The sequence below is a fragment of the Lepidochelys kempii genome, chromosome 3 (assembly GCF_965140265.1).
Source record: "Lepidochelys kempii isolate rLepKem1 chromosome 3, rLepKem1.hap2, whole genome shotgun sequence".
Taxonomy (NCBI): Eukaryota; Metazoa; Chordata; order Testudines; family Cheloniidae; genus Lepidochelys; species Lepidochelys kempii.
The window spans coordinates 45,331,809-45,359,015 of record NC_133258.1 but is presented as its reverse complement, the minus strand read 5'-3'; the positions used below and the strand labels follow the sequence as shown (position 1 = coordinate 45,359,015).

Below are 27,207 nucleotides of genomic sequence, written 5' to 3'. Positions count from 1 at the left end.
TTTGAGTTTACCTATCAGGTTAACCAGTTGAGATTCAGTCTTTGCCCCCTGTGGTAAAGCATTAAGTATAAGCTTCCAGGCACTATAAAAATCCAGGTTCTTGTTCCTTTCTTGAGGAGAATCTTTTTGTGGACTAAACGCTGAAAAGCATAGATTTCCTTTAAGATATTGAATGTGGTGTCACTGATCCAACCCATAATGATATATTCATAGGCACATGCAACAATATGTTCATTATCATTGTTATAACTGTCGTCCCTCTGTTTGTTACACCCACTTATCACATCTTGACTAAATTCAGCTGGAAAGCCCACTGGGGGATGGCCCCTGTCTGGATGCTACTGATGTATAAGTAAACTTGAAAACCACATGTCCCTTCAGCATGTGGACTACATTTACTATTGTCCCTAACTGCTTATTTAACACATGAAGCCTTGAGGGCCAACTGTTTTGAAATACTAGATGTAAGAGCATATTGCCTTAATAGCTGGAGACCACACCATGGGATGTCAGAAATCTGTAGACAGTCAATAACATTATTGATTATTAAAAATACAGGACCAAACAGTCAGTATCTTTGCTTGAGTCACATATATACTTTAAATTCTAGCATGTGAACAAATATTAGTAGCCTTTGTTGCTGGCAAACCACCTTGACCTTCCCATATTACTAAATGGGGTGTAGCGGAGGCAGTACACTCCATTTCCCAGCTAGATGGAGAGAAGGGTCCTGGGGTTTCCTTAGTATGGAAAAAATGAGAACCTCTGCTGTAAAGTTGCACTAGTGATTAGATTCTGAAACTACACCAGGCTGTGGTTACAGTGCAACAGGACATGTGCCAGCCTTGAAATTACCCCCAGACTTAAGCCTCAGAAATGTATGTATACTAGAAATCTAACAAACAAAAGACCAGAAGCAGCAGGTAAATGTCAGATACAGGGTTTTTAAAGCCTCAGACTGTAAGCCTCAGATTGCTTTTATTGTACAGGCTATAAGACTCAAATAGGGTTAGGTTACATACGTTATTACACAGAGCATATGTGTATCAAGCTTGAAGTATCACTAAGCTTCCAAATCAAGAACTATTGAATATCACCTAAATAAACTGTTGGTATCATCTTTAACCTTTTTCATACAAGTCAAACTGATATTTCTTTATGTACAGATAGTATTTGCGGACCAGTTAATCAAAAAATCAGAGCTTTAACCATAACCCCTACAATGGATAACTTCATAACAGGCACTCCTAGTTTATGTACTGGACAGAACTTCATTATCTTGAAGACCAAAAACTGAGATTTTAAAGCAACTGATATTTTTACTTCTCTCAATCATAGTGTAACACAATGTCCTCCTGACTGAACATAGTGTATTGTAGTCGCCTTACTGAATGCAGAATGTTTTACTATGTGAAAAAAAGTTAGTGACTTATGGGTACATTAAGAAATAGCAATTAATTGGTTGCAAAATGCTAATTTATTGATGTATTTTAACTGTGTAGCTCCATGCAAGGGTACACTTTACAAATTATGGAAGAAGTAAAGTTCTTTCAACAGCTTTTTTTGTACTTGCATCCTCTTTAATTCGTAGTCAGTCAGTATTTTAAAATGAGTTGTTCATAAGGTAAACTTATAAAGAATTACTTTTAAGAAAAGAAATCTTATATGCATCTAGCAGAACAAAAACATTTAGAAGCTTTAGTTGTTTGAGAACGCAAAGTACGTATTTATCATAAGCAGCATACAATATCTGCATCAACCCCCCAAGTTATATATGCAGGAAAAGCCGCATACAGTACCTGCATGAAAAATCCAAGGAACATATTTCAGGTACACATGGTATCTGAAAATCTGTAGCAGCCCCAGAAATTAACTTAATAAGAATGACAAATGCCCACTGAATTTACAGTTTCTGTAGCAGAGCTAGATGAAGAATTAACAACAAAATACAAACATGTTTGAGGGAGCCCTGTTCTCATTTGCAAAATTAAATCTGTACAGTGCGTACTCAAATTCAGCACACTAGTGACATCTGCACTATGACACCACCCCAGCAGAACCATGCACTAGAGGAGCCCTTCCCTAGACCACAGAGGAGAAAGCCAGCCATTTTCCCCTTGTGGCTGGCTTACAGATCCTGACAGTGGTCTGCCACCCTGAGATAGTAGGCTCTAATGGGCTGGTATAAAGATCAGATAACAATTATGGTGCAGTATCACCATGGTTTGGCTGAATTTTATGGTTGAACTTCACACTTTTTCAGGTTTCTTTGCACTTAATTTGTCATTTCTTAAAGGCAAACAAAATACATTTACTTTAAAAGAAATTTATTTTCTCAAGTCACACACAGTTTTAAACAGATGTAGGACAACTTATTTCACATTTTGAGCCTTCACCAGAGCACGCACACACTAAGTCACATGTACAGTAAGTGTTTTTCTATTATAATTCTTCCTGGACTGAGATATCATTAAGGTGCATAGGCAGATGAAGACTCGCATTTTAGAGAGAATGGTTCATAAATCTGTATGAAAAATGACATGTAAAAACTTTTCATGTTATCAAAGTCTTTTCACAACATAAATGTGTTTAAAACAATTCATAAGCTTGATTTCAAAACATCAAAAACCCAGCCACCCTAAATCAAATAGAACATATTACCAGTATATATTCTTCCAAAAAAGATTCCCAAACTTTAAAATAAGTTTCAAATATATACAGATTTATAACTTAAGTGCTCATTTGCTCTAATCTTTTATCCATGCAAGAGTTGCAACAGGAGAGATGTTTCTTACAGAGGCTTTTCTGAAAATGCAGTAAAACTCTTCACTCGTGCAAAGAACAAAGGGGTGTACATCTTGTCAATGTCAAAAGCAGAGACTGCAGTCTCACCAGTAGATCTACAAAGAATGTTACAAAAGTGAGTTACGTTCATCAAATATAAACTGCCATTTAAATCCTTCAATCCTGTATTCAGGCGAGTGATTAGGAGTAATCCAGTATTTTCATAATGCGAAGTGTGCACAAAGCCACAGACACACAAGCTAACCTTGTATATATAATGCCACTTCATGTTGAAAGTAGGACTTGTATTTTGGCTATCTCCTGTTTATCCAGTATGTGCTTGTATTATTAATAAAATTATCACGATAAGCAATGGCACTCCACACTGAATTATACTTTCTACTCCTGTTATAGGATTCAGAATTTGGAATACAAGGAGGAGGATATTGCACTAGTAAAGAAGCCAGAGCTAGGAATGTTTGAAGTAAAAATACCATCTTTGCATGCTTCAGTGAGAATCATTAATCTATACTACAGTAAATATCTTATTAGCCTATTTAATGCTCATAGGCTTAGATTCCCAGTTATGTTCTCTAGCACATGAGGCTAGCCTCCTGACCTATACAGATTGATTTGTGCAACACTGTTGTTCTGCACCAATATGAAATTTGCCTTTTGGCGGAAGTTAGGTATAAGGGCTATGCACCATGTAAGCCCTGTTTGGAGGGTTTAATTGGGAGCTAAATAGTGTTTAGCCACTGTGCTGTCCAACAAGTGAACAACTCCAAGAAAACACGTCACAGTGTAAGAGTTACTATCTTTAAGGATAAATCAGGTTGAAAATATCAACTACTTAACTTCCCTGAAGTGGAATTCCCCCCCACACATACACCATGGAGACAATCATTCTGCTCATTCAAGATCAACTGCAGGCTCACCGCACTAAGAATTGGTCCCTACACAAAACCTGAGCAGAAAACCTATACATGGGGAAGTATGGAAAGAGTTGGGGGGCATCATTCAGCATCAGGAACATCTGGGTAGCCACGCTATGGCTACTGCTACTGTAGTCAATAGGCAAGAGTAGTGACCACAGCCCACTGTGCCCCCACAACTCGAAAGTCTGTGTTAGTGGGTATACCACTGGCCATCTGCCCATATCTCTCACAGCCAGACATAGCAGTTGGGCACATTACTCCACAGCACACAGGGGGTTGGAGAGTATCCTTGCAGAGGCTCTTTGCAGCATACCCTGCTTTTAAAGATTCACAAGCCCAAAGAAAAGGAGTAGCTCCAGAGAGCAGAGGTTTTCCAAAACCTCTTTACTAGGAACAAAAATATTGCTGCTTACGATCGCCGAGTACAGTAGATCAAATACTATTCACAAATCTTACTAAACTGCAAAAACTCCATGCCTTCATGTTAGGATATTTTCCCATACTTGACACATTGCCAAAAAATAGTGATCCTGTAAGTTCTTAGAATGCTAACAAAATGCAAAACCAAGACCGTAATTATTTTATTTTAAAGTCATTTGTTTAAACCACAAAACTTAGCACATTTTATCATTGGATAAATCACTTCTTGCCTTATTACAAGCAAACATCTTTCCTTGCTCTTGTTCTCAGTTTATTAACTTACTTGTAAGTTATGTTACAAGAATGATGTATCCAAACAAGCTTGTTGAATCTCTGGCGGCCACTGGAACACAGCTGTAGTCCTACATGAAAACTGTGCTCTGTTTCTTGTACAGAAACACGGCGGAAATACCTGTATTTGTGGTAGTCAACTGGTTTCTGTACAATGAACATAAAGTTTAGTGACACACAAAGAACATACAGCACTACCATGGTTTACCATAACATTTTAAATAAGTGTGAGTACAGATCCTGAAACAGCAAAAACTCCATGCCTTCATACATAGGATACTTCTATTTACATTGCCAAAAAGTAGTGATCCTTTAAGTTCTTAGAAGGAAAGAGTGATAATAAAATGCCAAACCAAGACCATAATTATTTTATTTTCAAGTCATTTGTTTAAGCCTCAGAACTCTTAACACCTTTTACCACTTCCTTATTTAATACACATCCTACACTATGTCTCATTTATAGGAAACACTAGAATTAAGTAGTAATATTACTTGAAAAATTGTTTAACTTATACCAAGATACATATGGAGCAGGCTTTCATGGAAAATAAAATTTCTCAAACTCAATATAGGGTTTGAGAAAAACTGAGACTAAGTTACTTAGATGTACAACACCACAACCCTTGTAATTACTCTGACGCTACTTACTATAGGTGTTTCTTTTTTTGTGCAACATCTGTTGTTGCAAGTTATTCCCAGTTAAATTCTTGACCAGGTATTCATTATTTAGATTCATTTATCTAATGCTGCAGAAATAAGTTTCACACAGATGAAAGGTGATGTCATAAAAAGGTCTTTGCTGCTCCTCCCACCTTTTTTCTTCTTCCTCTGGCTTAATTCTCATGCCACCATCTTGTGAGCTAGGGATATACATCTCTTTTTAAATTTAGCAAGGCTGTTATAAATTAACAGGCCTTGTGTAGCAATCAAGCTTGGGGAACAGTTGGCAGAAGAGGGCTTATTGGGGGAGAAAATGGTGTCTAAGAGCGAACAAAGTTATCTTACAGCAAACAAATAGATCTGGCACGATATGTTGATGCAGAGAGACTGCTTTCTTGCTTCAGAAAGTAATATATTTTTGGAAGGAGACAAGTAAGTTGTTATATTTTACAAGTGCTCTAATGTGTGGTAATTTATCTGACATCACTTCATGCACCAAGTTGATTAGCGAGTCTTTGGTACAGTCACATCTCCATATGCTCTTTAAAGACACAATTGTGGGAAGCCTTAAGAAAAAAATCCCACTCTCCTTACCATCTTGTTCTCTTATTTCTCTGTATTTTATTTTGGTACCTACCTCTTCCTTCTTCTTCATTAATACAGCAAATACTTTGGTTTGATTGTCCGTATCCTGGGAGAGGCGATAATGGCCAAGCAAGATTGCATCAGTTCTGGAAAATTAAAGGGATGGTGTCAAGTATGTACTGTTAAGGATACTAGTTTTTATCTACGTTACAAAAACACCTAAGCATTAAGACTGACAATAGTTGTAAGATCTATTTTTCCTTCCTTTACTGACTTGCGTGTCCATTTTAAGGATGTGAGCTTTTGGACCATGGAATATTTCTGTGTTTTGTAAAGCATCAGGCCTGTTATTGGTGATGAATTATAATGTTGTTCATAAAATTGTTTTTTAGTATTTCTCTTAGGTAGGACAGAGTAGACCAGCTAGTCAGTTTTTTTACCCAATTTCTAGTTATTTTCACTTTCAAATTCTTATGCAATTGCTCAAAACTGAATTTTTTTTTGGAAATGCAAACACGTTTCCACAATAATTAACAAGTTCCTGGGAACATTTCAAGGAGGAAACATCCTCCTTGACCCAGAGAAACTAATATATTTCCTTGATTCCTTCAACTCCTTCCTAAACGTTCACTTCTGTTCAGACAGCCTTTCACTGTTTGCCCTCTTTTCCTACTTCCTTGCCTTTCTTGGGGAAGAAGAAGAAGAAAAAAAAATCCTGAAATTACATGACCAACAGTGCATGTTTCTTATATCTATTCACTCTGAGTTTGTCCAGACATTGTCCAAGGTCTTGATCTTACAATCAGATGTCTGATTCCAGAATCAGGGTCTTAAATTGTAAGGTCCCTTGAAGCATGGACTCAGTCTTGTATTTCCCTGTAAAGAACTATGAATATCTGTGGCACAATAGAAACAATAAATGATGTTTCTTTAGATCTTTTTACTAATCCTAAATTTAGAGGCTAACATGAGTGAAAACATGGTTAAGCACTGGAATAAATTGCCTAGGAAGGTTGTGGAATCTCCATCATTGGAGATTTTTAAGAGCAGGTTGGACAAACACCTGTCAGGGATGGTCTACAAAGTCCTGCCTTGAATGCAGGGGACTGGACTAGATGATCTTTCGAGGTTCCTTCCAGTTCTATGATTCTACGAAAAGCGTCCTTTTTCTGCAGGGTAAAAAACGGAGAGATGCAGACAAATGTGCAGTTTCAACATACCTTGCATTTTTAGTCCGTAAACGAGGAACAATAGATTGAGGATCCTCAGGAGTTGTTAGCATCATTACTTGACCATCTGGGAAGAATCTCATGTATCTGCAAAAATACAATTATACAATAAAAACCTGGAAAAAGTAGTAGACGTTCTATGTTTTCCCATGGGAGCCCTTCACATAAAGGTGTAGCATTACAGGTGTTAATTCCAAGCATTTAAAAACAGATTTTCACGTTTTCAAAAACATAGAAACAGCTCAAACGCAACCAGAAGACCTGGTTTGGGAGACCACATGACCAAACTATGCAGACTTTTGCAAGAGCACAGAAGTTAAGAATTTTTGTTTAGATGAGGAATACAGGAAAGGAGCTACTGGCCAGAAGTCAAGATGAACCTTATATAAACTTTGGGAACATTCTTCCTACCCAGTATTCACTGAGATAAATGTAATTAGCTCTTAACTCTCATTAATCTGAAGATGTCTGTTTGATAGTGCTTCTCTACCGTAAGTAGATGCTAAGATCAGATACCAAATCTAGAAAGACAGGCTGATACTTTCCAGATCATATGAACGATCATGAGATTGACAGGTATCCTGTAGCTCATTTTAGACTCAGGAGGGGACAGCAGAGTAGAACAATTAGTTATATGAATAATGGAATGGAAAGGCTAAGAAAGGCAGTGAATGAATAATTCGAAAGAGTTCAAAGGCACATTTTAAAAACCAGCCTTTAAATCTACTTTCTTGGTTATGAGTAAATTTAAAGGCAATTTTTATTTAATCTCATTTTTTCTTTCTGAGCACTACTTTGATGGACACAAAGGAAGGAATGATTTGGGGAGAGGGAGAAATCTGTGGCATCTTTAAAGTTCCAGTTTTATTGACAAGAGCAAAAGGTGCAACTGAGGAGGAATATTAGTTTCTAAACCTACCTCTATTGACCAGATCTAACTGTATTCCTTATGGCCTTGATCCTGGAAATACTTACACCCAAGTAACTTTACACACTAAGTAGTTCCCCTGAGCTCAACTGAACTATTAAGTGTTTGCAGTATTGAGATCTGTATTTGAATGAACAGTACTTGGAGAGAGGGGGGAAATACTTCCCTCACTCAGTTTACTACAGTTCTACCTGTAATATTCCACTTGGTGCCATGCCCTATAGAAACCATCAAGAGACTGCTCTCCTTGACGTATGTATGTTGTCTTGCTGATATACACACCTACAGAAATGAAGCAAATAAGAAAATAAGTACCTAAAAATGTAAGCATCTTTTAAAAGTGCATAAACATACAAGATTAAAAATTATGGCTCTATAGGTTTTCAGCTACATTTTTATTACCTAAAGAGGAGGAAGAAGTTTCTTTTAAAGATGACTGCATATTCAAAACCAAACTGAATTCAGAGAAGGCCTAATATTTGTGGCACTATATAATTAGACAGAAATAAAAGATTATGCAACTTTTTTCTGGCAAAATCATATGTAACAATGAAGACATCTGTTTCCAAAAAATATTCCTTACCATCAAATCGAACACGGGGCCTTTCCAGAAACATTTCTCTCCAGGAGGTATAAGGAACAAGTTTATTACAGCTTCTGCCCCAAACCCTCAAACAGGCTTGATGCCAGATTTCAGGATCCCTAGTGAAGATATAAAAGCAAAAGCCACAGCTTTACAGTACCTTGCTGAACTCCAATATCAAGGCACAAAAGACAAGTGGGGAACTTTTAACAATGTAGTGGTAGATGGGAACTGGATAGAGTTAAAGGCACTTTTCTTAGACTGCTCAATTACTGAACTATTAAGCCACACAGAACTTGGAATCATTGAGGAGCTAGAAAGCCATTTTCTCATCACGAAGTACAACATATGATGCAGTGACAATACAGCAAAGAACTTTCTCTCTGTGGCAACCTGGCATTGCTCTGTGATGTCTACATGGTGAACAAAGTCACGCGATTATTATTTTAGGACTCCTCAACTCCATTTCACAATACGTCCTCTCTTTTGCGAGAAAAGCTACTCCTTGCTTATAAACATCATTCAAATATTACCAAAACATATTAGCTTAAATTAGACTAATAGCTTCTATCTATCCAGACATTTACACCACAATCATTGGTGTATTCGAGCACCTGATTAGTATTATCAGGAGTTTAACAAGGGACTACTCATGAATAAGGAGAGCAAGATTTAGCCCAATATATAGATTTAACAGCCTAAAAGCAAAAACATATTCTTAACACAGGCAGCTTTCCTCTGTGGATTCACTATCCGTCTTTATATAGCAATACTAATACCACCAACCTCTTTTGTAGTGCTTTTTTATCAGCAGATCTCAAAGCACTTCACAAAGGAAGTCAATATCATTATTCCCATTTTACAGATGGGGAAAGTGAGGCACAGGGAAGCAAAAAGACTGGGTCAAGGTCACCAACAGGCCAATGGCAGAGGCAGGAATAGAACCTAGGGATCCTAGTCCCAGTACAGCACTCATCCACTAGGCAGCATTTTTACACACAAAATTGTATTTTTTGGCAATTTTAACTGTTTATACAGCAATATACAGTCTCTGCTCATGTTGCTAAGGTAAATTTAAACTGTATTCTCAAGAAAAATGACAATTTTATTAAGATAAGTGCCACCAGGAATTTTTAAATTTCCACATGACTTTTTCTACCTAAATAAATTATATATATATATAAAAACAATAAAAATAAATAAATAAATACACCTATAATCTTATACTTGTAACCAGTTTAAAGACTAAGATTAAGAAAAGCTCCTTGTTCTCCACCCAAAAGAACATAAGGTGAATATCTCATTCTATGGATAAAGTTTCAATTATACCTGGCACAAATGTAAAATCCTCTACAGACCAGAGATAGCTGCTCTAATGACCTTAGGTCCAGATCACTGGAAACCACCCATCGAAAAATGTACATTAGCACTTCCATAGGCAGCACTGTGAACAGAAAATAATTAAGTGATCACATGGTAACATGACAATAATCAAAGAAATTATTTCCCTGATCCTATTTTTGATAGCTACCAAAATCTTGTTCTTCACAGGAAATTAGAGAACAAGTTTGATTGGGAACAGTCAACCAAAAATCTTACATAAAAATACATGATACACTATAAAAAAAACTTCACATAATATACAAATGTAAAGACATAACATGGTAACAAAATATTTTTTAGATGTGGTCTTAAAGACTACACATCTACATCTCTTTTCAGAGTACAACAGGTATATCATTGATTTTATGACAATTATTTCTCCAGAGACTTTAATATAGAGAGTTCTTTGTGCACATCACACATGTAAAGTAACATTTTATTTCTTAAACAACATTTTACATCTTGCGTGGAAGCCAAGCTGTGATGCACTCTGACCTCAAAAGCTAAGCAGGTTCAGGCAATTCAGTACTTGGATGGGACACCACTAGGAACATGTATAACCTGCAGGAAGTAGTGCTGGTGAATCAATACTGTATCACTTCTCCCTCTGTCAGTACTGAGCCAATAGGACCCAGGTGTCAAATGGCATGGTACTGGTGAGGACCCTTTCCAATGACATTAAAAATAAATACATCAAGATCCTGACCAAAGTTACCGATAAGTGAGATACTAGGAAAATTCTCGTAAGAGTAAAGGTAGAGTAAGAAAATCCTGGGGTTTTAGCCAGAATTCCATCTACTTGCATTCCACCTCCCTAAATTTTGTCTGCCTTTTTAGCTGGATATAATCTTCTTTACTATTTAACTGTTACTGTTTAGAGTGTTTCTGTACACTATTAAGCAGTTGCTGCTTTCTACTGCCGGGGTTGAATGATTCTTAAATAACCTTTACACCTATTTCACAAAAGGCAAATGTGAGATTTATTCAGTCTAAACTGCTCTGAGATACTTAAATACAAATAGGTAGAGAAGTGTACCATTCACCAGTGACAGATGCTCTAGTTAAGGCTACAAAACTGTTTCCACTGAATTATAACTGTTTTTATATGTTAATTGCTTTTTTGGAAAAAAATTCTCTTTTGAATTGAAGTTTTTTGATATTTGGTCTCAGCCCTGAAAAAAAAAATTCTGGAAAATCTGGGCAAACAGCATTTAGCTATTTGAGTAGTGAGATGGATAGGGAGAAAAAAACCACATTTTTATGACACCAGATTATTGGTTCATCTGATACAAACATCTGAACTTTGGAAGTTAAAATACAACATGGAATTATTCCTAACTGAGGAGTCATGCCTTTGCTCCATTTTGAAAACTTTTCTTTAATTTAGTAGCAGATACTTTCAAAATACCATTTGAAGCATATGCAATTAAAAAAAACAGATATGCTAACAACTATACTGCTCCTATACCATTGATAGCTGTACACACATGCATGCTATAGATATACATGCATAGCAATACAGTACATAAACAGGCTCCAGTCCATCTTTGGCAACTTAAGTGCTTATAAGGTGCATTAGCTATAACTCCTTAGAATGTAATATGCTGCTTACACAGTTAAGATCTTAAAGAAGCTTAAAAATCTTGAGCCTTTGACAAACTGGTGCCTATGAACTTGAACAACACCAATGGTTATCATTTGATAGTCATCAGTCAGCCAAAGCATGTGAAACTGGATACTTCTATTCTTTTCTAGTTTAGCAAGATCTAGGAAATCTAATGCAAAAACTTAAGATCACACAAGTCAATTAAAAAAGATTGGAAATGTACATATCTTCCAACAGCTATGTTAATGCAGCCTTGTTGTAAATACGTAGTAATTTTTTTATTCCTGTTTTCTTTAACATGTTGCTGATTATGTTAAATATATGCTTTATGTAGACTATGCAACATGGTCAAGTGAGCATGGTACCTTAACTTTTGACTTTCCAGACTTCTCTCTATTCAGAATTTTACAGCCATAACATTGCATTAATGCTGGTTTTGCATTTTGTTATAGAATTCTTGCTGCTTGCCCCTATCACAATGAACATCTTCACCTACTGTAGAAAGCTATTATTTCAAATGATGGGTCTACTGTTGAGAAAATGTACAATATTAAACTAAAGCTTTTTTAGACTTCTGGTGAGGAATGCTGTCCAGATCATAAATATCTTATTTGCTAAAAAAAAAAAAAAGTCACCTATACTCTTGATGGGAAATAAAAATCTAGCATTTACGTTAAATAGTAGAAGTCTGATCTTCCCCTGCTGTCTTGCACCAAGAACTAATCATCACTCCAAAAAACAAAAACAAACACAAATATATCTGTATGCTACTGCCATCCTTGATTAATCTAGTATTCTCTCATTCTCTGGGTCTCACTCACATTCTAATTTCTTTCTGCATGCCAGACACCAGTTATGGAAAAAATAATAGAAATACAGCTAACGCACTCTTCGCTGGCATTTCAGTGTTGTAAAAGTAAGGAAGTAGTGTTAGTTCAGGGCAGCGTCTTATGCGTTTACAGCATCTTGCAAACAGAGATCCTGAACTAAAGATTTTAGTTACTTTCAACTCTACTACGAGCAGCGCAGCGCAGCAGAATTGTAAAATGCAGGAATAGCATGGAGACTGAGGTAGAAATACCAACAGGAGAGGAGGGCTTGAGGCTTTCCCCCACTCAGGCAGGGATCTCATGATAATATGGTATACAAAGTGCAAACTTCCAAATTCATTTGACAAAAAAAAAAAAAAAAAAAATCAAGAAAAATGGTCTTTCTAAACGGTCTGAGTTAACCACAGAAGACAACAGAAATAGTGCCAAAGTTCTGCTGAAGTTCCATAAATTTACTCTATTTTGCTTCCTTAGGAGAAAAGAAGTGAGGCTAAGATTTTCGAAAGCTGACGAGTGATTTTGGGGAGCCAGAATGAGATGCTTCATAGGGATCTGATTTTATGAAAGTATTGAGCACCTACCCACTGAAAATCAGACCCCTCCTGAGGTGTCAAGCTGGGTGCTCCAAAATGGAGGCACCCAAAAACCACTGGCCATTTTAAAATAGCATGGCCAAAGTTTTTTAATCTGTGTGTGAATGGATTCATTTATAATAACAATTGTGAAAATGTTTGCTTTCACTGATACTCTCCATCAGCGAATAAAAATATCTACTTCCCATAAAACAAATCACTTTCATTCACATAATTGTAGCCGACTCATGTTTACCAGAAAAAGTGAAACTGTTCATTTTAAACACAAATTCACTGTTAAGGAAAGGTATATGGCAGCTTTTAAAAAAATATGCCAGAGGCACAATAATAAATGTTAAAAAAGCAATATTTAGGACCCACTCCTGCAAAGACTAATACATGTACTTACTTTTATGCACTGGATCCCAATGAAGTCAATAGGACTACTCACAGTATGTAGGACTGAACACCTGCTTATGTCTTTTCAGGATTGCAGCTTAAGACAGTCCTTCCATATTATATTCAAAAATAAATCAACATGTCAGCCTATTCCCTCTCCCAATCCCAACATACGGAACATAACTGTTAGAGGTAAGGAAGACAAGTAGCATGTGAACATTCTTCCCAGGGAACAAGCTAAGTGAATTTCAAAGTGAAGATCTGATCCTGCAAGCCTCCATGAGTCTGCCTGCATGGAGTAGCCTACAGAACAGACCAGAATATGTATGAAGAAAGAGCTGTTAAAACAGTAGATGAGACTGTTATACATCTGGTTATAATAATGAACAAATAGATACCTTGAGTCATTCACAAGAAAGTTCTTTAAATTTATATCTTAGAATAATAAGAAAAGACATTTTATTAAAGATGAGCTCAAAAATTTACCTCTAAGAATTCCTTCCTTACAAAGTTATGACATAATTAATCTCACACCTGAGATATGAGTCTGACTGACATCAAGATCAGGCTGACAAAGTTTGACTGAGGATTCCTGAAGAGCGAGCTGCTGCTGAAAGTAGGACAAAAGATCAGCCATCTTGCCATCATCATCACCATCCTCAATGCTAAAGTAAAGAAAAATAAAACAAAACCTGAGACTGGAACAAAACATGCCAACATCTAGTATTCACACTAACCTTTTCTTCACATTTAATATGGTTTCTGATTTGTACTTTGTAATTACTGTGTTTCTTAAGATCAAAGTATGCTATTAGATGACTGTTCATTATTATAACTAGATGACCTCCTGAGGTCCCTTCCAACCCTGATATTCTATGATTCTATAGTCATTAAGATTTCTTATCACATGATGATAATCTAATTTGCCAAGAAAAAAAATTAGAGGCCTAATCAGATTTATTTAGGTTTTGTTAAAACAAGGATGTCTTTTTAAGAGAGTATATTAATCAAAATATTTCTGTAGTTATTTTTCTTTTAATCCCAAACCAAGCAGTTTCGCTGTTTGGATTTTTACATTCACCTGCCGTACTTGCAACACAATCACTGAAGAACTGTACTAGTCTATAAACAGCAAAATATTTAAAGCAATTAATTCATTTTTGTCATCTAAGATGAACAGCACATAAGAAATAAAAGAGCAGCATTACCAGTGAAAAGTAAATTATATTTTTATAGAGCTCATTATAGTAATTATTGTAAGTATTTTCTTTTTTTGGGGGTGGGGTGGGGGGAAGAGTCACTTTTTAAAACTGATCGTGTCCCTTTGTGGCTTTCCTCATCAACATATTGATCTTTTAGAAGAAGTGGTTTGGACAAATCCTGTTATTTGGCATTATTTGGGAAATTAGTTTTATGAAGTAGTGAAAAAGATGGCAACAAAGACACTATGGCCAAGATCCAGAAAGGGACTTTGGCACTATGACACTGAGCATCTAACTTATGACACCTAACTTTTAGGTGCCTAGAAAATCACAGGACCAACACTGATCCACAAAGCCTGAGTGAGGCACCTGGGCTTCTATAGAAGCAATAGGGAGAAGCAAGTACCTTAAGCTTGAAAGCTTGTCTTTTTCACCAATGAAACTTTGTCTAATAAAAGATATTATCTCACCCACTTTGTCTCTCTAACAGACTAGAATGTCATTCTAACTCTCTCTGGCCCAATTAATATTATTCAATTAATGTGGAATAACTTCAATGATTGAGGGGGGTGAGGGAGGGGCATCAAAATACCCCATAGCCCAGTGATTAGGCAACTCACCTGAGAGGTAGCAGATTGCTGCTCCAATCCCTTCTCACCCTCAGGAGGAGGGGGTACTTGAACCAGGAATCTCCCACATCCTGGATGAGTGCCTAATCACTGGGCTAAAAGTTACAATGGAGGTCCTCCTACATGCCCCCCGCAACCTGAGGGGTCCAATCCAGTAGGCACCCTCTGAGCATGCTCACTAGATCAGGCCCCACATGCCACTCAGGTGGCTGAACAACTATTTCCTCAGTTTGTAAATCAGAGTGCATGCTCAGAGACAAAAACTTAGGCACGGAGTGAGTTCAGGTGCCTCTACGGTACTATGGGAGTTCTGTGGATTGTAGTGGTGCCTAAAAACAAGACTTAGGAGCCTAAGTACCGTCATGGATTACTCCCTATGCTGAAGGGCTAATGAACATAATTTAATATGTTATAAAATGACATTACTACAACATAAAGATTAAATCTGAGTTCTCTACAACAGGTGCAACCATTCTACACAGGTGTGTAAATACCCACTCAAACCACATGACTCTACCTAACCTTACTCATGAAGCGCTGCATATATTATTTTTGATTGCCCTTAAGACTAACAAGCTCTCTGTGAGAACACACAGTTTGTGTAGAACTTCCAGAAGCTTACTTATATTTCTCTTTTGCATGTTTAGTTTAATTGGGTTTAATAAGAGAAGTGATGGAATTAAAAAAAACTCCAACTCCAGCTGAAAGAGCTAGAAAAGGATCTTTAAAATACTGTAAAGAGAAGATAGAACTCTGTTTTGGCCTTCTAGGCCTAAGATGGTATGGAGAAAGGGAGTGCTAATTGATCAAACAGCGTTCATTACTTACTTGTATTACTGGAAGAGATGACAACTACTACAGAACATTGTTAGAGTAGCTTGTTATACTTTTTTGCTGATGTGGCATAGAGAACTTTTTAGTTTAGAGAGCAGAAGCACTAATATTGCTAACAAATATTTCTAGAAAGGCATACACTCTGCAGATGTTACTTTAAAAAACAAATAAGGGGGCAGGATAAGAAAGTTGGCTCCAGCTGTGGTATCACTTGGAGTTGGGAAGGGGCAATAAGAAAAAAAACCAATCATTTGAAAGACCACATGGAAGTTCATGTACTTATCAATACACTGAACTGACTAAAGGGGAGTCTCTCAAAGGGGAGGGAAAATACTAGGAATATAAAAGAACTTTATAAAACTCTACTCTATAATCTAGTATTTTTCTTACCTCACTGATGTGATGTTAATGGGGGTTCACTTAAATACCCAGATAGTCCTATACTTGGCTATTACCCTAAGAGGAAAATAAGTCTAACTGCTATATATGTACAAGCCTACAAGTGCAGAATCTCTTGATACTACAGTGTAACTTTCAAGAATCAATATGTCAGCTCTTACTAGCCTAAAAATGATCCTGCCTGTATAGCTTATGGATCTGAATCTCAGGGTAAAAAGTAATATGGTGGCTTCTGTATTTTTAAATCACCCACTAACTATTTTCTGCTAAATTATTTTAATCCCTCAATTTAAATTTGAACTGGCTCCAAACAAATTAAGAACTGCATCTCATTGTATTGTTTGGTACAAAATGTCTTCCCAGGCTCTATATAACTTTCCATAATGCATGCTACTAATTAAATTGAAGTTAAACAAAAAGATGCTTCTCAAACATAAGGTGACTATATTACAAACAGATAGGTGGCACCTTAATGAATGTCTTTGGATTAAAAACAAAATGTGTAAATTTGTGCATTCCTGTGCTGCTCAGTGGTAAACTTGGCATACTTACTAGCTCTTTCCAACACCATCACCTTCCGGAGACCACGTATAGGTGATCTTAAACTCTATATCAGGTACAAGTTGCATGGCTAGACGATAAAACTTGATGGCTGAAAACAGAGGTAATATTTACAACTTGGAACACATTTAATGCCTACTCTAGTGATCAAAATTGAGCTTCTCCCGAGAAATGACTTTAGCTGTAACTGTACTGTAACTAAGGCCAGGAAGGCTCTGTGTCATTACACTTTTAAAAAAATTGTTTTTTTCTAAATGGCAAAGTTGCTCATCAGGGTGCCAGATTGGACACTAATCCCATCCCTCCCAGTTGTTTCTTTACTATCAAGTTTAACCTAAAACAATTAGAATAAAAATGGTAATATTAGCAGGGAAGATAGGACCTATTTGACACACTTATCAGGGCTTGAAAATCCACTTGCCCCTTTTGTGGAGAAAGCTTTCCCAGACACATACCATCAGCTTCTACATAATTAATTTTAATTCAATATCTTCTATGGGCATGCCACTTAAGGCTTGATAGGTAAGGGTGTTTTATACACTTAAATTTGATAAAGGCCTGATTTTTTTCCCAAAGGTGTTGGGCACCTAACAACTCTCTTCCAAGGTCCATAAAGTTTCTGTCTTTATGGTTGCGAAGAACTTTGCCAAATATGAACTGTGTGAAAGGATGATAGCAGTGCACTCGAAGTGTGCAGATAGAGGACTCCAGTATCAGATGCTTTCAGATGCTCATAACTTTATCAAGCTACAGCAGAGTGAAAACGGCTCCTATTCAGAACCCTGTAGGTATCAGTGACATAGACAAGGATCAGGTCAATTTCACTTTGTGGCTCAGTGGCAAAGCAACAGCAGTGAAGGCAGGCACTGGAGCTAGTCACTGGGAGGGATCTCTCTTTTAAACGTGCAGAGGCAGAAAAAAGCTGAAAGAAATAGAGAGGAGCAGAGACCATCCCAAAATCTTTGCAAGCAGCCATAAGGCTCTGCAATGAGATGGGGAACAGAGAATTCTCCATCTGTTTCTAGCATCCAGAGAGGATACTTCTAATTTCAGATATTTTCTAACCAAAGGCTCATAACCAAATTGAGTTTCCCTGAATATGAGTTGGGAAAAGCACCCTAGTAGGAATATTAGAATCTGCATCTCTTCTATTAACGGGGCATGGGGAGAGAGAGAGAAAGCAGGTTTATTTTTCAAGTGGGTATTGCCCTTAGGGAGTAAGGACCAACTCTAAAGGGACTTAGGTGTTGCAAGCCAGCATGGTAGCAGGGAGACCCCTAAATTAGCCAATGAGAGAGGTGGGTCCTAAGCCCCACCCTGCTCCTCTCACAGAGATAGGTACCTAAGCTCAGGCAGCAGGGAGGTGCCTATCTCTGCTTGTGATCCACACCTGGGAACCCTTCTCTTGGAATCAGATGGCTTATTTCTTGTGAGAACAAGTTAGGTGTCTGCCTTACTCCACACAAAATGGCTGAAGGAGGAGGTGCTGCTGCACACCTTATAACTTTTAGCCCAGTGGTTACAGCACTCCTCTGGAATGTTGGAGACCAGTTCAATTCCCCACTCTACTTGAGGGGGAGAGAGGATTTGAAAAGGAGTCCCCTACCTCTCAGAAGAGCACTCAAAGCAATGAGATATGGGATATTCTGATGTTGAGATCCTTCAATCGCCGCCATTGAAGTTGTTCCATTTTAAATAAATAAACATCACTGGAGCAGGGGGACTGGAACATGGGTTTCCCACCTCCCTGGTGGGTGCTCTAGCACCAGGCTATAAAGTTATTCTCTCTCTTTCACATCCCACTCCCCTGATTTTGAATGGGACTCAATTGCATAGGTGGCCTCTGAGCATACCTAGCAGATCAGGCCTCATGGCTAAAACAGGTGCTACTCTGCCTATCTTCCCCCACTTTGTCACATTGGGGCTCAGGTAGTGAGGTAAGTGGGGTTCAGGTAAGTGAGGTAAGTGTCTAGACACCTAGTCTGAGGCAGCAGTGTGCATGCCCAGAGTCAGAAACTTAGGTGTCTAGGGAACTTTTAAAGTTAACATTTAGGTGCCTGCAAGGATTCAGTGGATCACAGTGGCTCCTAAATCTGAGGTTTAGGTGCCTAAGTACCTATGTGGAGCTGGGCCCAAGGCCTCTATATTTTGTATTTCTCTTTACCTAGAGGTTTAGTCTTTTACCTACTGGGTGTCTGAGAAAATTTCCATGCCCTGGGTAAAAATGGACAGATGGAAAGAGAGAGCAGGGAGACTAGGTCTGGGAGGGATGAAGGGAGAAATAAGGGAATGGAGAGGCAGAAGGAAAAATGTTAACAGACGTTGAAGACAAAGCTCTCTTCTTGTGTTAGTGACTGCTTACAGTGTGAGAGATGGAATGCACCAAGCCAAAAGTGACTGACCAGTTAAGTTTAGCACATGTATATTCCACTTGTTTCTATTTTAACGTTTCTTGAGTAAAGGACCAGGATTTATATAGCTCCACTTCTCTCTGGGGCTTGAGAAGGTGAAAGCCAGAGAAGGAAAGCCTGGCATGCAGGAGAAGGGAAGGAAAACATTGCTACTAAAACAACCCAGGAGGATATCCCAAAGATCAGAACTTCTCTGAAGTCGATGGAGAGATTGCAAGAACATGCTTTAGAGCAGACCTAGTCTTGATTACCCTGTGCACTATATCCATAGAGGGACTGTGTGGCAATGCTGAGCATTGCAAATCTAACTTTTAGGTGCCCTGCTGCCCAGTGTGATCTTTACCCTAGGTGTAACACTAACAGACTTTGGTTGTTGGGGGGCAGGCTCGAACCTGGAACCTCTGGAGCTAAATGCATGAGCCTCTACTGCATGAGTTAAAAGCCACATGGCCCTTAAGTTAAGACTGTAGCAGACTCATTAATTTCTCTCTAAATGGCCTCGGTTCTACTAGTTGGGCCAGAGCACCACACCCAGGAGGTGTGTGTGTTACACAGATACCCAGGCTCCCTATACAATACATGGCGAGAGTTAGGTACATAAGGGATTCACAAAAGGCAGCAAGCTGAGCTGACAACTCGTAAGATAGCCAGTAGTTAGACGCCTAACTCTGGGCCAGAGGGAGGTGCCTATCTCTGCTGCGGATTCACAGCTATGACCCCTCTTCTGGACGTAGATGCCTAAGCCAAGTCAACCCTCTTTCATCAAAAATGAGAGTGAGGGAGACCCTTTACTTTATTATAGCTAGGCTTGACAGGATTCAATTTAGATATATGTTGGTAAATGTTATTTTCAGCTGACATACTGAAATCGATAGAAAAAATATCCATTGGTAACAGCTGGCATGAGTGCAGCCTTCCCTGCACCTCCGTATCACCACCCCACTCTTTCCCTCATTAGCTGGGAGCGTGGGGACCATCCCCATTCAGGAGCTAACAGCAGAGTGGCCTCTCCAAGGAGCTTGTCCTCTTCCTCCTCACAGTCCTGGCTGGGGATCTCTGCTCTGCCTTACCATGCCTGCAGCCTTCCCTGTACCTTGTGCCTCCAGACATCAGGTGTCACTGGTTCTAAGGTCGCACTGTCATGGCCCCATTCCCTCATTCACCAGCTGAATGTATGTGGGGGCAGCCCCCAGACTGGAGCTGTTTAGCAGTGAGGTGGCCTTCCTAATGGCAGGAGGTTCATCCTCATCCATCATGATCCTGGGAGGACCAGGACACCTTCCTGGTGAGGCTGGCCATGTGGCCAGGCCAGGATCATTCAGGTGGGAAGAGTAGAAGCTTGTGTGGCAAAGTGCTACAGCAGCTGCCAAACAGTGCTAGAGTTGCAGATATGACTGATTAACACAGTGTATTGGAGTCAAAGTTCAGGAAGTGCACGAAAGCAATTGCATTTATGATAAGGGCTCAACTGCACCAGTTCACTAACAGAGGGAAGGTTTGTCATTTTATGTCAGTAATGAATCAAAAGAAAAACCGTAGAGGAATACTGCACTGTATACCCTGACCTCAGATTCAAAATGAAAGTCTGGAAAAGAAGAGGAATTTTTGCACTGCAAAGTTTGTAAAACAGAAATCTCTGGAAAGGCAGATCATATTGTTGAACATTTGAACATCGTCTCATATGAAACTGAATGAAAGTCAAGCCATGCTTCAACAGAAGCCTGTTTGGAAGAATGAGAACATAAGAACGGCCATACTGGGTCAGACCAAAGGTCCATCCAGCCTAGTATCCTTTCTACCGACAGTGGCCAATGCCAGGTGCCCCAGAGGGAATGAACCTAACAGGTAATGATCAAGTGATCCATCCCCTGTCACCCATCTCCACCCTCTGACAAACAGAGACTAGGGACACCATTCCTCACCCATCCTGGCTAATAGCCATTAATGGACTTAACCTCCATGGATTTATCCAGTTCTCTTTTAAACTCTGTTATAGTCCTAGCCTTCACAACCTCCTCAGGGAAGGAGTTCCACAGGTTGACTGCGCTGTGTGAAGAACTTCCTTTTATTTGTTTTAAACCTGCTACCCATTAATTTCATTTGGTGGCCCCTAGTTTTTATATTGTGGGAACAAGTAAATAACTTTTCCTTATTCACTTTCTCCACACTACTCAGGATTTTCTATACCTCTATCATATCCCCCCTTAGTCTCCTCTTTTCCAAGCTGAAAAGTCCTAGCCTCTTTAATCTCTCCTCATATGGGACCCGTTCCAAACCCCTAATCATTTTAGTTGCCCTTCTCTGAACCTTTTCTAATGCCAGTATATCCTTTTTGAGATGAGGGACCACATCTGTATGCAGTATTCAAGATGTGGGCGTATCATGGATTTATATAGGGGCAATAAGATCTTGTCCATCTTATTCTCTATCCCTTTTGTAATGATTCCTAACATCCTGTTCGCTTTTTTGACTGCTGCTGCACACTACGTGGACATCTTCAGAGAACTATTCACGATGACTCCAAGATTTCACAAAAGAAGATAAAAAAAGGAAGAAACTGCAGATTTCCCACACAATCTGGTACAGGCATTGTATTTTAACGTGATTCCACTGAATGATGTCTGTGGTTTGAGCTTTTTATTAGTTCTGCTTCACAAGCCTGCACTTGCCCAGAACTTCCGTAGCTGGAAAAAAAAAATACCTGCCTGAAGTTTTCTCTCAGCCCCAAGCTTGCAATGAAGGATCTTTTGAGGGGTGAGAAATTCTCTTTAGTAACTGATGAAACCCCAGAGTTTTCTGGACAGCCAGCAATGAACATCGTTATTCTACACTGATAGGAATAAATCATTAATACTATTCTACTGAAAGCCTCTGTTTTTCTTCAGTGAGGATCGTTTGAATTTGGATCCAAGATGTTGCAAGAGTCCAGCCAAATGTGGGAAAACAGTGTTAATCAACAGTGACTCTGTGATATACATGCAACACTTAGTAAAGGACATGAAAGAAATGTATCCGTATACGCTGCACATTCCATGTACTACTCATTGTCTCAGTTCTGGGTGACTACACCTGTTTTCCCCCTCAGTAGTCCAGCAAAGGCATCCACTCTCAGGCTTCCAACTCTCCTGGCCATCACTTCTAGTGGGTGGAGACCCCTATGTCACTCCCTTCTGACAGGAGTATGTCCAGGATGAACAATTCCCTGCCTTCACTGTATTATCCCCAGCAAAGACAGTTTGCCTAAACAGACCTGCCTGCTCTCTCTTCAGAGATAGTTAACAAGAGTAATTGAGACCAGTTGGTCCTTTCAATTCTTCCCTAAGGACTGGTGTCCTCCAGAGACCAGAGATCCTGTGTGTTTTTGCTGGATTATGAAGACCATAAATCAGTTTAAAATTAGGCTATTTATCCAAAAATCCCTTGTCTGTTGGTCCTTGCACAATCCAGTTTGAACTAGTATATGTGCACCTCTTCTAAGGAGTGGCTTCAAAGGGCTGATAATGGAGGAAGTACATTAGCATCCCCCTCCCTTCTAAAGGAATATACTATACCAAAACACCCATACACAATTGCATTTTTAATATAATCTACCCTGAAGATATTACCCATAATTCAATAAGGTTTAACTTAATTCAGTAAAGTTTATCTTAATCCCATAAACTCTGTTCAGGACATTCTCATTCTGTCACAGGCATCTTTTGCATGTACCCATTAATCATGCAATCAAAGCTTACACATTCCGCATACTCAACATATTCATGGAATGTTTTCCAGCGATATTGAAAAATGACAGCAAGCATGAGCCCAATGGGTTTGCGGGTGCCCCTCATTTGTGTCATTATGCTGGTTTTTCTGGCTCAAGGCTGCAAAATTAATTCATATGCATTGGGACTGCATGACAGACTTTCTCAATAAAGATGATGATACAATTACCTCAAAGAAAACAATGAAACTATGCCGGATGGTCAAAGACGCTGGAAACTAGTGAGATCTGTGCTGCAATTTACCTTGTCTTTGTTTATTTTGCGGGGGGGAGGGGAGGAATCAATAGAGCTCGCTGGGAAATGGAGACAAATGCACCATGATACACTGCATTGATACACTGCTTAACTGTGATTTACAAGTTTCAGAGGAACAGCCGTGTTAGTCTGTATTCGCAAAAAGAAAAGGAGGACTTGTGGCACCTTAGAGACTAACCAATTTATTTGAGCATGAGCTTTCGTGAGCTACAGCTCACTTCATCAGATGTTGTGTTCATCATTCATCTGATGAAGTGAGCTGTAGCTCACGAAAGCTCATGCTCAAATAAATTGGTTAGTCTCTAAGGTGCCACAAGTCCTCCTTTTCTTTTTGTGATTTACAAGTTACTTCTGATGTAGATAATGCCTTAAAAGAAGTGGACCTCAAGTCAATGGGATTTAAATGGCAACTTCTTTCATCTGCAAAGCTGGCTTTTGCATCAGAATTTCAAAGCAAACTGAAGGCAACCATATCCACAACGTAGCCAATGGACTCTATGGAAAATAATCTCTTTTTGCCAATCATCTGTCCAGGCACAGATGTCATGCAATTTTAGCAACTATAAAAATATTCTGTGCATTTTTCCTTGCCTAGCAAAAGAGTTCAAACATGATTTTGACTTCTACATGACATGTGAAGTGCCCTTTGACAGTATAACAGCACCTGAATACTGGAAAACTGAAACCTAATCATTGGATTATGTGCACTAACAGTGCCAATAACTTCAACGTTTGTGAAAAGATCATTGTCTGTTCAGAAAAGTTCAAGACAAACGTTGCATGTGCCTCTGAAGACCGCCTTGATTGGCTCAATGTTTTGTACAACGGTAAGGACCTAAGTTTAAATTTGGAGAAGTTTCAAAATCCAGAACTGTCTGCTGCCTGTAGCAAAAAATAATTTTGCAGTCCAATACCTGTAACATAAGCCTGAGACTTTTGTGTGTGCGTGCACGCGTGTGTGCACGTGCTCAAACCTCCTAACTGTGGGAACTGAAGATTCTGGGCAAAATTCTGTGATTGAGGCCTGTCTACATCTAAAACTTAGGTCAATCTAGCTACATCTTTTAGGACTGTGAAAAATTTCACACCCTGTGCAATATAGTTAGGTTGACCTAATCCCCACTGTAGATGCAGCTGTGACCTAAGAACTTCTGGATGCCAACTGCCAGAGGGCACAGGGTACAAGTATCCATGAGTTCACCAAAAGAATGTCATAAGATCTCTAGTGAAAGCCTGTGTCACACTGATCAGTAGCATTGCAAACCATATGTACAGATGCTGTAGAAGAGGTTGGTTGGGGTGTGTGTGTGTGTAATACTGAAAATTACATTTTTAAGGTCTATAACTAGAGATTGTTCACCAGATAGGTAAAAAGCAGGTTTTCTTTCAGGCAAGTAATGTTTATTTATCTGTTTAAATATAAATTAAATATTGTATGGTTCACAAGGGACATCCATTTACAATCTGAGCCAAATGTTCATGAAGGATTGTGAAATCTTCGAAGAGAAAATTTTACAGGAAGAAGTGAACCAGCAATGGAGAGCTGTTTCCAACAAAGAACAATGAACTTTTGGGGGTATAATAAGGGGTATGGAGGTACATCCTCATTCCTTCAATCTGTGAAGACAAGCTGCTGGCAAGCTTGATCTTATGAGAAGGGATCTCAGTCAAACTGGTTGAAAATATGGGGGGAAAGGACTTGGGGTAAACTATCTTGTAGGAGATAGAAAAATGCCTTGTTAAGTTTGAGCTCTAGAAAGCGTGTTTTGATTGTTTTATATGTAACCATTTGTTTCCACTATTCTCTTTATATCACTTGAATTGCTTTTCTCTGATAAACTTATTCTTGTGTTCACTATATATGTGCTGTGTGTTAAGCAAAGCAGTGACCCTGAGTTGAATCTCACAAGCTGGTATGCCTTATTCCTTTACGCGGCAAGTAAACAAACCGGCCCGGCCCACCAGGGGCTTTCCCTGCACAAGTGGCGGAACAAGTTTGGGAACCACTGTCTTAGACTTTTGAATTAGGCTTATTTTTTTTCCCCTGGACTTTTACTAGAAGGTTGTCTTCTCTTCAGTGGGTATTGGCATCTGGCCAGAGAAAGCTAAGAAGTTATATTGGACTGAGTCTCCTATCACTTACACTGATTAGCCTATTTTTAATGGAGGCAACAGAAAGGTTTGGAAAGATGGGAGTTTGATTGGGAAAAGCCAAAAGGACACAGTGGCAGAGGCCTTTATAACAGAGTCCAGTTCAGATGTCAGCCAGTTCAGGACTTTAACTAGATTGTACAGCTGCCTCATGAACTCTTGCCTTTAAAGTGCCATTAGACAGTAGTTGCTGATATTAATACCTGAACTAGAGAAGGGTTATGTTGTTCAACTTCTTAAAATGCTATAGTACTTCAAAGAAACACTACTTCTATAATTAAAGTAGCGGGTTGCCTAGTTGCCATCCTTGCTTCTCACCCTGATTCAGGCTGAGCCCTCAATGCCACAGTTCCCAAACTACATTAGTAGTATGGTAATATCTCATCTTACTGGAACGAACATAAACCTGGCTGTTACAAGAACTCCATGTGACACTACTATGCAGAACTGAGGTTTGTTACCTCTGCATGAATTAACTTTACCCTATTTGGTTGGCATATAACCCACTAAACTACAGCTGAGATGAAGCTTGTCATTTTGACATGGTTCCATTAAGCAGTTGGCCAAGGAGCTAGAGTCAAAAGAAAAACAGCTAGCCCTATTAAAATAGTTGGACTTTTGACTGCTTTAGGGGGAAAATGCAATACTCTTCCAACAAGATTAGCTGACCAAAGGATCTTCTTAGCGTAAAGTATGGCAATGGCCTTTTAAAAAACACTACTTGATGTAAAACTCTTATACCACTCACGAAATAACTCTGAGACCTCTGGTGCCAGCTAGCAACACAACCCCTAACAATGAAGCAGGAGCCTTCTCTATTATCTCTGATGGAGAGGCTCCTGGAGTTCCCAGCAAAGATTTCCTTTACATACTTTCAGTAGGAAGTTACACAGGCACCATCCAATTGGAGATCTTTTTCCTTTATACATGCTTATGATGATCCAGAATCTCTCTCTAAAGTGGGCAGGACACATGGAATAAACAATAGTGGTACAGATCAGCCTTGACCTGTAAGATCACAGAGGGCTAGGGAAATATTGTTAATAAAACCTCATCCATGTACCTTTAAAACTTATTGCCTGAGCAAAGCAAGGTCCTACACACACATCAAAAGCATTTCTCTGTTTGTATGTATGTAAGCCAGGGGTTCTCATACTTTTGTATTGGTGACCCCTTTCACACAGAAAGCCTCTGAATGCGACCCCCCCCCTTATATATTAAAAACACTTTTTTAATTAACACCATTATAAATGCTGGAGGCAAAGTGGGGTTTGGGGTGGAGGTTGACAGCTCACGACCCCCATGTAATAACCTCATGACCCCTTGAGGGGTCCTGATCCCCAGTTTGAGAACCCCTGATGTAAGCGGTAATTTTAAAACTGCATCAAATCAATTCCAGAATTTCAGGGAATGTTCTAGGCACTACTGGTCAGAACTCTCTTGATTCTGGTGAAAATCAGAAAAGCCTGATTTCCACTAGCCCTGCAAGAGCAGAATTAGATCAGGTGGGCCCAATCAGTTAATTAGGCTGCAAACAGGGGCGCTTTAGGCTGGAGGCAGCTCATTAGAGATGCTCACCTGTGCAGGAAAAGATGGGGAGAGCCTATAAAGTCAAGTAGCAGGGTACAGGCTGGGGCTGAAAAAGGGCAATCAATCTCTGGGAAGAGTTAGGAGTGTTTGGGGGCTGTAGGGAAAGGCAGCAGTCACTCCCTGGGAAGAGTGTTCTTGGAGCTGGTACACCCAGGGAGAGAAGGGGAACCAGTCCAGGAAAAGAGCACTGAGGGCAAAGAGAG

The 27,207-nt window shown here is 39.0% G+C and overlaps 1 protein-coding gene across 2 annotated transcripts in view; it reads right to left on the bottom strand.

The window, feature by feature from the left end:
* Positions 1–924: 924 nt before the first annotated feature.
* Positions 925–27,207, bottom strand: part of FBXO9 (F-box protein 9) — a 40,794-nt gene continuing 14,511 nt past the window's right edge. For both annotated transcript variants that reach the window (XM_073336258.1, XM_073336259.1), the window contains exons 5-13: positions 16,825–16,924; positions 13,743–13,873; positions 9,748–9,862; positions 8,419–8,537; positions 8,027–8,117; positions 6,899–6,994; positions 5,731–5,824; positions 4,426–4,580; positions 925–2,900 (exon numbers count right to left, since the gene is read on the bottom strand). In XM_073336258.1, coding sequence (XP_073192359.1) covers positions 2,792–2,900; positions 4,426–4,580; positions 5,731–5,824; positions 6,899–6,994; positions 8,027–8,117; positions 8,419–8,537; positions 9,748–9,862; positions 13,743–13,873; positions 16,825–16,924 — 1,010 coding nt within the window. In that variant the 3' untranslated portion in view covers positions 925–2,791. The remainder of the gene's footprint in view (positions 2,901–4,425; positions 4,581–5,730; positions 5,825–6,898; positions 6,995–8,026; positions 8,118–8,418; positions 8,538–9,747; positions 9,863–13,742; positions 13,874–16,824; positions 16,925–27,207) is intronic.